This window comes from Olea europaea, chromosome 7, assembly GCF_002742605.1.
Source record: "Olea europaea var. sylvestris chromosome 7, O_europaea_v1, whole genome shotgun sequence".
NCBI lineage: Eukaryota > Viridiplantae > Streptophyta > Magnoliopsida > Lamiales > Oleaceae > Olea > Olea europaea.
The window spans coordinates 24,432,252-24,444,709 of record NC_036243.1 but is presented as its reverse complement, the minus strand read 5'-3'; the positions used below and the strand labels follow the sequence as shown (position 1 = coordinate 24,444,709).

The following is a 12,458-nucleotide window of genomic DNA, read 5'->3' as shown; positions in this document are numbered from 1 at the left end:
GCTTGTTGATCCTTGTGCAATCGCACTCCTCGTCCCAGCCCAAAAAACAGATCAAAAAAGGCTGACGTGGACTTTTAACCAAATAAAACAAATGCATTTTTGCCCAGCACACACGCACAGTCTCTCTCTCTCTCTCCACGAGCCAAAACCAAAACGGAAGCCCCAAATTCCAAATCCTAAGCATAACTCCCCATCTCCGGTCGCGTTCCCAGCCGCAGTAATGACACGCCCATCTTTGACAAACGTTTCATTGTGGGTCAACCTACCATATCCAGTTGTTGTCAAAGCCCTCAGGCTCTCCAACCGTCGACGTGTTCTCTGTATCGGCGTCCAACGAAATAAGTCAATCTTTTTCCAGTGTTGCTCAGGTAGTATGCTATTTATTTCTTCATAAAGTGATTTTTCTTGTAGCTGTCATGCGTTTAGTTGGGGTTTTCGACGGATTAGTAGGGGGTATTTAGTATTTAATCAATTTCGAAACTATATGAATTGGTGCGTTATTAACTACATTGAATTGTGTCTAAATTTCGAACTATATTGAATATTGAATTGGTGGATTGGTGACTTCATTTTCTTGTTGGTGGTTGACATGAAGTATTCGACAGATTTCAGTGGGGGGTTTTATTGTGTTTAATAAGCTGCGATTAATTGTATTATTAAATTTTTCTCTTTTTTATTACGATTTGGAGTGGAGCTTAGATTTTTAAGTGATAACTACTCATCAACATTGAAGCCTCTTGTAGTTTATGCATATGAGCAAGTCCCCATTTGATACTTCAGGAGAAAACAGAGGTAGCATGATAATTTGTTCTGTGTAATATAAGGGAGGTAAATTTATTTAAGAGGAAATCATAAGCCATTGTTAACTGTTTTGAGGTCTCAATTTTAATTTTGATGTTCTTTGACACGACAAGCCAAATTATTACGTTTCTTGTGGACGATGTTATTTACCTGAAATATATATTTGATTTGTGTACATAATTCAGCTAAATTTGAAATGAAGATGGTAAGCTTGAACCCAATTCCTTCCCCATAATCTTGCTTTATCCTAAGTAGAAACCTTTTAGATTGTATTTGTACATTTTTCTCTGACTTTATCTAGTCGAATAAGATTACTGACTTCATCTTTGTTGTTGGTGGTGGATTCCATGTTAGTATGTCCATTAGGAACTCTGGAGTCTTGTCATAGTTGTAGAGCTAAAGATCACTTCTTTGCTGAGTATAGAAGGGAACGCCCTTGCACACTATGTAAGCATGGATTCGAAAAATATTTTGTTGTGAAAAAGGAGACTAAAAAAAATGGGAAATTATTTTTTTACTGCAGTAACAATTGTGGATTTTAGGGGTGGATTGTAAATGAAAAATCAAGCGATCCATCGATGAACCCTGCGAAGAATGAAACAGTTGAAGAAATGTCCCATTCGTTCCAATCTCAAGTTTGAATAAGTGACGATAAATAGCTGCAGATTTCAATGAATGTGACAGTCCAAGCTGAATAAGTAAGCGTGCAAGGGAATCCGAAAGGGGAGCAGCCTGCTTGATCAGTAGATAATGATCGAATAGGTTTTTCAGAAATTTTTGTATGTATGTGACTGAGTTATGTACGAACTCTTGTAATAAAAAGGTCTTTACGAAATCTTACAACTGCATTTGATTATTTAACACATTGTCTTTGTCTAGTATGAATATTTTTTGCAGTAGAATTAACATGAGCATTGGTATTAGCTTGTCTTTGAGCTGGTTGAGGTATTAGCTTGTCTTTGATATGGTTTAGAAACTAGCATCCACAATAGACATTTCAGGATTATCATCAAAGAAAATGGTTGGGTATTAAAATCCAATAGTCTCTTTTCTCTTGAAGTATGTTTCTACTAAAATGCCCATGTACTCACACATTGTCATAAAAATCGAGAATTTAATTAAAAGCAAAATTTAAAATAAGGCTAGTAGAATACAGGAATGTTCACAGATCTTTTTAATTTGTTTAAATGGATCTCTGTGAATACATACCAAGGCAATTTTGTTTATCAATAGTAACGTGCTTTGAGCAAATCAGATGAGTCAAAATCAAAACGAAAGCAAGACTATTTTGTTTATTCCGCAACTAATACAATAATGCTCATTCCGGCAGTTCAGATGTTTCCAAATCTCGCCCATCATCTTTAGGGAATTAGTTTGCGAGTTTTCTTTTGCCTTTGAAAGAAAAAAAATATTACTATATTACCACCTAGTTTTCATAGAAAAGAAATTCTTTTTTCTCTGTATATACACGAAAGCGACACCAGTAGAAATAAAAACTAAGATTTTGCCATCATCATGCATATGCTTCAACCTGTATCTGAATTCTTTTGCATCACATCATCACCCGAGAGAAAGAATAAGAACAAAATCGCAAAAAAAAATAAAATAAAATAAAAAAATAATAATAATAATAAAAATACTTAAGTGCACAGATACACACCCTCAATGCAGACACATAGAAAACAAACATTAACAAAAAGCCTTCTTCTAATAGAAAGTCATCATGCAATTACCAAACGTCGAAGAGAAGAGTTACAAATTTATTTGATGTCTCTCAATACAGAAATTAATACACATATGGTTCTGAATATTTCAAGATATTTAAAATGGCTAATACTAATGCATAAACATAACTACTTCCTGCAAACCACAATCAAATGTAATAACTTCATGGAAGAGTTACAAATGGAATAACCACCATCAAATGCCTCGGTCATCTTCATCCGGTAAGCTTGGATAGTATAACGGCACATATTGACCTACATTAACATACAATGTAAATGGTTAATGGCGCAATCATGATTAAATGAAGTTCTAATTCATATATAAGAGAAATCTTTATACCTTGCGAAATATACATAAAGTTCGCTGACGACGGATTGATCAAATTGTACTTTGTGAGACATGTTGTGAGAGGGAGAATGGTGTGGGGATGAAAAACTGTGAAAGTGAGAATGGCATTGGTGTGAACATGGAATATTGTTTCTAGAGGGGTGTTTTATGTTGACGCTCACAGTATTTGATAAATCAATGCATTGAGTGTTAACACACATAGTATTTTGTGAAATGAGATTACTTCCTGCGCTCGATTTTGTGGTCGTAAGCTCTTTACATAGAAATTTTATCCACTCCATGATTGAACTTGAACACATTTCATCATTTGCTGAGAGGTTTGCCACCTACACAAAATTGTTAGACATTCATACTCAATTATGCAAGAGTGCTAACTAACCCGTCATAGTTTATCGTGACCCTCGTGTGTGTTCTTTGAACATCTCTCCTTTACCTTCGCAGTATGTACCTTTCTGGAATATGTGTCACGTCATTCCATACTAGCACTATGATCGCATGTCTACAAGTATTCCCCAAAACTCAAACAAATAACAGGTGCAAACAATATCACATTTATTTCTCGCGAATGACACGATAAATGTCTTTCTCTTTCTAGAACCCTCGTACATTACTGTCTCTCTTACTTTATAGGTCGCACAAAAACATTCGTCCGAAGTAGACAACTCGTCGCAGTACACCTTTCCTGTGAAGTCTTCTTGAACTTCATGAAATTTCGAAATGATGTAAACTGATTGAAATTATTGCTCCATTTCAAATTGTGTTGTACATGGCATCATTTGTGAAAAGGACCTGAAATCAGCTTGGACCTCTTTCTCAACCTTATTTTTAAATGAACATAGCCATTGAAGAACGTATTCATACTCTCACTTCTCTGTGTAGTTAACATCCCAGCCCAAAAAGTGATTTTCAAGAAGCAAGGAACCCAACATCCTTTATTCTCGTACAATCCCGATAGCCATCATTCTCATGCAATCTATACATATCAATCATTATTCTCCAATCATCTTTGAATTCTTCACTGGACTGTAAATCATATACTATCGAATGCTTATCCATGTGGTAGCCAAAATTCTCCGACAACTTCTTCAAAATGTGGTACAAACATCATCTATGTTTGGTATTTGGAAATACAATCTAAATTACATATTGCATTGCCCTGTCTTGATCGATAATTATACCATGTGGAGTTTGACTGTGCATGCACTGAAACCATGTTTTGAACAACCATACAAAAGTATTTGTATCTTCATTCGACACCAAACCACAACCCAGCACTATCGATTGTTCGTGATGATTTACACTAACAAAAAGAGCGAACAACATGTTGTACTTATTAGGAAGATAAGTAGTATCAAATGAAACAACATCACCAAACTCCTTGTATGCTTACCTATACTGATTATCTGCTAAACACACTTCTCAACCACGACTCCTCGTCCAAATCAATATTAAAATAAAATCCCGAATATTGTGCTTGCATTTTGGAAAAGTAGGATTGAATTGCTGCAACATCTTCTCTAAATTCGTAATCGCCTCACGCGTTCTACATAGTTCCAATAATAACTTTCAATACAAGTCATGTTCTCATATCCAATTGCTTCTACAACTACGGAGTTGTAACTTTTATGCAGCGCAATTCTTGCCAAATCATTCACCCGAAGCATTCATTTCACAGCTGCACTCAATTGTCTATTGCATCGATATAACTGGGATTTAGAAGGACTTGTATCATGATTGTGTTTGAGGTTTACTGCAAATTCTCTAGTTTTCTAGAACATTGCAAGATGCATATATTGTAGCTTTACAACCCATCTTCACTATTGGATGCGGCTTCAAAGAATCGCTACTATTATCGATGCTTCCACCTTCACGGCTACATGTCAACGTCAAATATCTTAAAACTCCATCCTCCCCCTTTTTCAAACTCCTTTTCTTAACTAGAAAACCTATTGTACAAGCATATTTTTTGTAGAAATAATACATATCTTGTTCATTTTTGAATAATATTCCCACTTCGTGTACAATTACACCATCCCCTTAATGTTTCACCACCAACTTCGCTCACGAACTCCGTAACATTCTCATTCTCTAATGGCTCCAAAACATCGTCGTGCTTGTCTTCAACATCGTTCATACTCTATCTTACTGCAAAAAAACAAAAAAAAAAAAAAAAAACAAAAACAAAAAAAAAAAATTGGTCATGTTCATTTCATTATATTATATTGCAAAGAAAATTACAAGTCCAAGCACAAGTTAATACGGTAGCAGAATTACAACCCTATTGCAAAAGTGATACTGTAAGGAAAAGTATCAAGGGACCCATTAATTATAGCTAGGCTTCAGTAATCATGTTTAAGTAAATACAGTGTTTAAGATGGCACCGGCCATGGCCGGCCTCTTCAATAGTAAATTTTCACTAAAATGTCATTTTTAAAATTGGACTCTATGAAATCACTACTTGCTATAGAGAAATTTGAGTTTATTTTAAGCAAAATCTTTTAAAGCTTTTCTTACAGAGATCAAATAATTCCCAAAAAAAAAAAAATGAATACATAAACTAAAAAAAAAAACTACTTGTCGGTACCTTCAAATTTCTGGTATCGTCAAAATGGTTGTAATTGCAAAAATTTTCCCCAATGTCGATGCTCAAAGAAAGTGAAGTGGGAGTGCTGCTGTGTTTTGGGTTTCCCACGACGTTACCAGAGTTCAAACCTACTTGTCGGCACCTTCAAATTTTCGATTATTGTCAAAATGGTTGTAATTGCAAAAATTTTCCCCAACGTCGGTGCTCTAAGAAAGAGGAATGGGAGTGCTATAGTCTTTTATTTGTTTCCTTTCCTCCAAATTTCATGGACATGTCACTTTTTTGAAACCCTGTTTTCTAATCTGTTTTTGTGCCTGTCCAACTAGCATTATTTGATCCTTGTGATGGATGAAAATTTCTCCCTTATCTCTTCTAACATCTTTCCAACGTTGTCTCTTCCATTGTTTACTAAATTATGTTCATTGGAGTTCTAATTATTGAATTCGAATGGTTTTTTTTTTTTTTTCATTGTCAGGTAGGAAGAAGGAAAAAAGGACTTAAATCATAGTCTAATTGATTTTATAGGCTTATTTGTCATTTATTAGAATTTCATACATAGACAAAATTTCGAATCAAATCATTTTTTCTCGAGCAGTACGAGGACAAAACTTTCTATACATTTCTACATCTATCTCAATGAGCCATCTCTCAAATCGTTGCAATTGATGTTCAATCCCGAAGAGAAGGAAAAGATCTTCGAAAAGTGGGTTTTTATGATCCATTGAAGTATCAAACTTATTTAAATATTCCTACTATTCTATATTTCCTTGAAAAGAGTGCTCAACCTATAGGAACTATTCGAGATATTTTAAAGAATGCAGAAATTTTTAAGGAACTTCGACCTAATCAAAAAAAAATTCAATTAAAAAAATATTTAGGGGTAGTGATTTGTATATAACTTTGTATAACTTTTCTCTACTTTTTTTTTTATTTCCCCATTAATCCTGCTTTATTCGTATCTATTTCTCATTGCTGGCGACCTGGTTGAATTAGGAGTAGTAGTAGGTATTATTATAGAGCAATCGATTGGAGAATCGAGTTTTTCTATCAATGGATAGAATGGAAAGACGAGTACAAGTTTTTTATTATTCGTCTATAAATATCCAAATTTTGATACCCAAGACCCCATAGGATCAAATCAAATCTTTTTTGAACTTCTATACGTGTAATTCCCTTAACACCTTTTTTTAATAATATGTGATAAAGAATTCACATGTATATTATTTTATTAAGAAATATATTTTTAATAATAAGCTATTTTTCTTTTTCTTCTTTTTAACCACACATTCTTTTTCTATTTCTGTCAACTACACATTTTTCAAAAAATTGTTATTCCAAAGTACATTTTCCCCTTATATTAGTTGAGCCAAAACATGGGCTAAATTAAAACAAAAAAAAAAAGATTATTAAATAATTTTTACAAAACAAGAACTTTAATTAAAATTCAAATTCACATAATTGCATATAAAATTACTCCAATATTTTCTTGAAAAAAGATGAAAAGACATAGATATAGGACCTTTTTTCTTGAACATATAACAAGTCAAACTATTGAGAAGTTATTTAGCATCTGTTTAGTAACTATTCTTTCAAAACATTTTTTTAATACTTATTTTTAACGACATATTTTATAATAAAATATTTTTCACGTAAATCCAAAACTTGTCCGTGTTTTTAACCCCTCATCATCTAAAAAAATTATGGTACACTTGGTTTGTTGTTTTCAAATCATTTTCAATTTTACAAAATAATGAAAACCTGTTTGATCTCTTATTTCTAAAAATGCATTTTCGAAAATAATATCAAAATTATAAATAAAACTCAAAACACATTTTTGATGTTTTAAATACTTTCATTGAAAATTTTAAAAATACTCAAAAGATGGAAAACAAGTATTAAAATAAAATTTAAAAAATTAAAATTTTTACAAAACAAAATATAAATTCTAACAAATAATTTTTTTGAAAACTAAAATTCAAAAAATAAAAATCGATAAATTAAAAAACATAAAAATAAAAATATTGAGAAAATTAAATCTAAAATTCTAAAAATTTATAAAAAAAATAAAAAATAAAAATTGTCCAAGCTCTTAATGATTATTTACATAAAATTTCTAAAAAATGAATGCAAACAAAAATATTTTTAGTCCACGTCAACAAAATTTATTTTTATTTCCTATATTTTAAAATCAATTTATTATTTTAATTTTAATTTTGTAGTATATATGAAAACCTTGATCCAAGACCAAGTGCATGTCGCAATCCGTAGAAGTCACTTAAAAAAAATGTAAAATTTACCAACTTTAAAATGTATATATTACTTAATCAACCTTGAAATTAGATGTGCTACTTAAATTGACAAATTAAATGAGGGGTAAAATAATAAATTTATATTTTCTATAATAAATCAATTAAATAAAAATAGAAAATGAACTATTCATCTTCTCCTACTCCCTATCCCCTCATCCCCACCAGCCCCCCAAAAGCGAAAACCAAAAAACTTGTCACCTTCGCCACTACATGTACCGCATGATAAGTGTATTTCGTACACTTATTTAAGCCATCAAATTATAATATTTGTTGGATATTTTGATGAATTATAGTTTAACTCTGTGTATTGTGTTGTCAAGTACAAATCGGACATAAATGGCGAAATTAGAGAAAAAGGACTGAAAAGGGACTCAATTACAAGAAATTTAAAGTTTAGGGACTAAAATACAATTTATCAAAAAGATGATGATTCAAGAGTTCTAAGAGACAATTTGATGAGAATAGAAGGCAATAGGATGAAAAGGAACGAAGAACTAAAAAAGCATACATGGAAAAGTTCAAAGATCTATTTGCACAATTGGTCCCAAAAGCTAAAGTCATATATATGTGCATGCAAGCATTTTGTATACACGGCCATCAATAAGCTGAATTGGAGTATGTGCGCTACTATGCCATAGGTACGTATGGCCTTTCGGCTGAGAAAGATTTTCTTTCCTTTTTCTTGCTTTGACTCTTTATGATATGATATGTTACACCTTTCTAACATACAAAGAGCTATCCATAACATAATTGGATATTATTATCACATATTTTATCATTGAAGTGACGTCAAACAAGAGCTTTAGAGATAATTAACACAAGGAGTTGAAGATTCAAGGCACAAATCGAAGGAAAAGTGCAAAAAAATTGATTTCTCAAACTTCCACATCCATGCTTTGAATTGAGGATGTCTTTTCTTAACTTCTTGTGGAATTTAGAAACAATTATGTTTGCCTAAACTTCTCTTTTATGTTTGATGAATAAAATTCTCTTGTGTATTGGATAAATGATGAACATTTTGAGTTATATTTCTAATTCAAGACTTATCGTATTTTAATTATTTTTTGTATTTACAATTAAGCATAAATGAATGTTTTGTTATTTGATTGCTTAGCAACCAATTAGATAACTTATTGCTTATTCATGGTGTTGGAAGACTCAAAATAAGTATAATATTTCATATTTGACACGTCGGCATTAGGTATTAGGAATAATATTTAGGGTGTGTGCAATCGTGTATGATAATCACGTGATTGAATAATTACATTGTATATGAATTTGGATTTGAAATACGGTCGGGTCATGCTAATGATATGTTTAATGTATTTTTAAAAAGAATATTAGATATTAGTGGATTATTGATTGTCATGAATACTCGAATAACACTAACTTACACATAAGTCGAGAATTTGAAATAGAAACAAATAGGTGGATTTTGAAATTCAATACATTCATCTCATTATATTATAAAAACAATCTTTTACCGTGTTCTTAGTTTAGTTTCGAATAATTACAAAACAACCAACTCTTTTGTGTCACGTAGATCGAATTTGGTAGAAATTGGTTCTCTATAATTAACATCTATCCCTCATGAGATGATAATGCTACTCATCACATTATTATTTGCCAATGAACTCCCTACGCTTGCTGATTTTTTCGAACAAGTTTTTGGCAAGTTTGCGGAGAATAATTTTGTTTAATTATAGTTTATTAGTTTATATTAGACTTGATTTTCCTTTATTACATGCTATTCATCACTTTGCCTAAATTCTTTTGTGTTTTTTTTTGTAAGACTCAAGCAATCACCAATTTTATGCAAGATTCTGAAGAGGTTGAGCTCACTCCATTAGATCTTAAGATCGAAAGAACATTCAAACAATTCAAAAAAGAACAAAAAATAGCAAGGAACATTGTTGAAAATTAAAGTCAAAACCAAAATCGGGTTTAGGATCCACTTTAGTTACCACAAATAGTTCAGCAAAGGGTTGTCGCCAATGAAGGCCCTATATTAGTTGAAGATTATGTGAATCCTATGCCTGAATCCATGACATTCACATTCGACTAGATGTCATCAATCTCTATCAAAATCATTAAGACATCAAATGCTTTGGAAATTCTTCAAAAAAATCTACATGAGCATATACGAGCTTTTCTGATGTTGTGTAAAATCATTAGCCATGGAGAGATGTTGGCAGATGCCTTTCGAATGTATTTATTCCCTCACACCTTAAAGGATGGTACAAGAGAATGGCTTTATTCCTTAGCTATCGGGAATATTATGTCATGTAATGATATGGTAAAGAAATTTAGACGAAGTTCTTTTCACCATCTCAAGTTCATAAAATTCTGAATGAAGTCCATGTTTTCAAGTAGAAGGACCTCGAGAGCTATCCAAAGGCATGGGAGAAGTTCAAGGACTTATTTAAAGAGTCTCCAAATCTTGATATTCATAAGCAGGTGAAGGTATATATCTTCTACTATGGACTACGACCAGGACATCATAATATGGCAGATGCTTCATCAAGAAGTTCAATGATAAAGATGGACATTGATGATGCCCACGAGCTATATAAGAGGATTGTTGCAAATCAAGCTAATTAGTTGACCGACAAGGACTTTTCTAATAAATCGGTTAGTATTCATAATGTTGAGGCAATGACAACATTGGCAACACAGATAAAGGTGGTAACAAAGAAGCTAGACAACTTGACTCCGTCTATGAATATGGTACACCAGCTATAACTAGTTTGCATAGGTTGTAGGATAGATCATACTACTATAAGTCATCTACTAGCTTCCATTCATATAGTTCAGTCTGCAATAGTCAGCGACGTACATAATTCATAAAAACAGCAGAACAATCCATACTTCAACACGTATAATCCAGTTTAGAAATATCATCCTAACTTCTCATGTGCTAATAATTAGGTCAAGAAAATTAAGTTTAGGGTAACCCACCAGATTTTCATCAGCAACAAGAGAAGAGGTTATCTTTGGATGATCTACTTGTCAAATACATCATAAAGACTGAGACTGAGATAAATACATCATATAGACTGAGACTGAATCAGCATGCCTCTATTAAAAATTTGGAAAATCAGTTGTGGCAGATAATAGCTACTTTGTCCAATAAAACACATGGTACCCTATCGAAGGACATAGAAAAGAACCTACGAGAGCAGGTATTGGTAATTGAAGGATGAACTATGTAGTTATTGAACTAATTCCTTTGTTTGAGCTTATGTACCACATATTCCATTTCCTCAAAGGTTGCAAAGGCTACCAAAAGATGAATATATTCAGGGGATTATAACTGAGAGTGGAATTCAGGTGCTAAAGATTAGCACAAAAAGGAAATAGACTGGTACTTACCATTGGCGAAAAATATTTGGAGCAATCTAAAGATTCAACAAAGATGAATCAGTAGAAGCTTTCAAAGAGTACATATGTTAAGGCAATCGTTCTTGTCAATACACTTGCACCTATAGTTCTATTTTCTTAAAGGTTGCATGATATCAAGTTGGAGAAGCAGATCGCAAAGTTCTTGGAAACCTTCAAAAAACTACAAGTCAATATTCATTCCATTGAAGTAATCTTGCAAATTCCAAACTATGCCAAGTTTTTGAACGGATGTTGACTAAGAACAAAAAGTAGCTCGAAAATGAGACAATTACAATATTTGAAGAGTCCAATGCAATCCCCAACATAAGCTTTTGCCTAAGCTAAAAGATCCAGGGAGTTTCATTATACCTTGTTCTATAGGAGATTCACAAGACATTAATGCTTTAATTGACTCTAGAGCAATTATTAATTTAATGTCCTTAACCATTTGTGGGAAATTAGAATTAGGATAACCAAATGAGAATCAATCACACTACAGCTAGTTGATAGGTCAATAAAAGACCTTTGAAGAGCAGTTCAAGACAAGCTTATCAAAGCCAAAGATTTCATTTTTCCAGCTGATTTACTAGTTCTTGAAGAGAATCGAAATATGCCAGTGATCTTAAGAAGACCATTCCAAAGAACTGACCTGACTTTGAAACACGTGAGACAATCTTGAGAGTGAAAAGTGAAGTAAAGATGACTATGTAAGTCATCGCTACAAGAATGGAGTTGACAGACTACTTGGAACAATAAAGAATCAATATGGAAATTTCCAACGTTGAGGGGTCAAGGATGAGGCTGAAGATATCTGTAAGTGCAACCATTACAATGATGAAATTTCTCTTTCCTAGTCACATTGAGTAGCCAAAACAACAAAATTAAGCTAATGACTATAAATAAATGCTTATTGGGAGATAACCAAATCTTCTACCCTTTTATTTATTATGCTTTCTAGATATAGGATATGAAGTTTATTTTTATTCAGGTGTCATCATCCATACAAAAAATTGAATAGTAACTTTGCTGACACAATTTGTGATCGTAAGCTATCGTAGTCCCTAATTCATTTTCCCTTCGTCCTTTGGTTCCTTTTAGATTATGAGATGTTTTGGCTAAGCATTTACTATGCTGTGTTATTTCGTCACTATTATTCGAATTGTAATTATTTTGTGAGACCATGACACTGTGGAACGCTTAAACTAACACTAGGCAAAAGGAAGATTGCAATCAAGTAGACCATCTAGCTCTTGCTCTTCTTGTTGGCCTTCGACTTGACCATTGGAGTATTTAGCTTCCCCCCTTTGCCC

General features: G+C 32.7%; 1 protein-coding gene and 1 long non-coding RNA gene across 3 annotated transcripts; one reads left to right on the top strand and one right to left on the bottom strand.

Annotated features, from left to right (window-relative positions):
- LOC111397537 lies at positions 1 to 1,662 on the top strand. 2 transcript variants are annotated; one of them, XM_023024519.1, is made up of 3 exons: positions 37 to 368; positions 1,156 to 1,248; positions 1,344 to 1,662. In XM_023024519.1, exons 1-3 carry the CDS (start codon positions 92 to 94, stop codon positions 1,358 to 1,360), a joined length of 387 nt encoding a protein of 128 aa, XP_022880287.1. In that variant the 5' UTR covers positions 37 to 91; the 3' UTR covers positions 1,361 to 1,662. The 2 variants fall into 2 exon arrangements, 1 of the variants encoding a protein (XP_022880287.1); XR_002703262.1 differs by having other exon boundaries at positions 1 to 1,248; positions 1,325 to 1,662.
- An 845-nt stretch (positions 1,663 to 2,507) lies between these two features.
- On the bottom strand, positions 2,508 to 5,833 carry LOC111397536. Its single transcript, XR_002703261.1, has 3 exons — positions 5,459 to 5,833; positions 2,866 to 5,019; positions 2,508 to 2,780 (listed from the first exon to the last, which is right to left on the bottom strand). It is a non-coding gene; the product is annotated as an uncharacterized LOC111397536 (long non-coding RNA).
- Between the last annotated feature and the right edge of the window lie 6,625 nt (positions 5,834 to 12,458).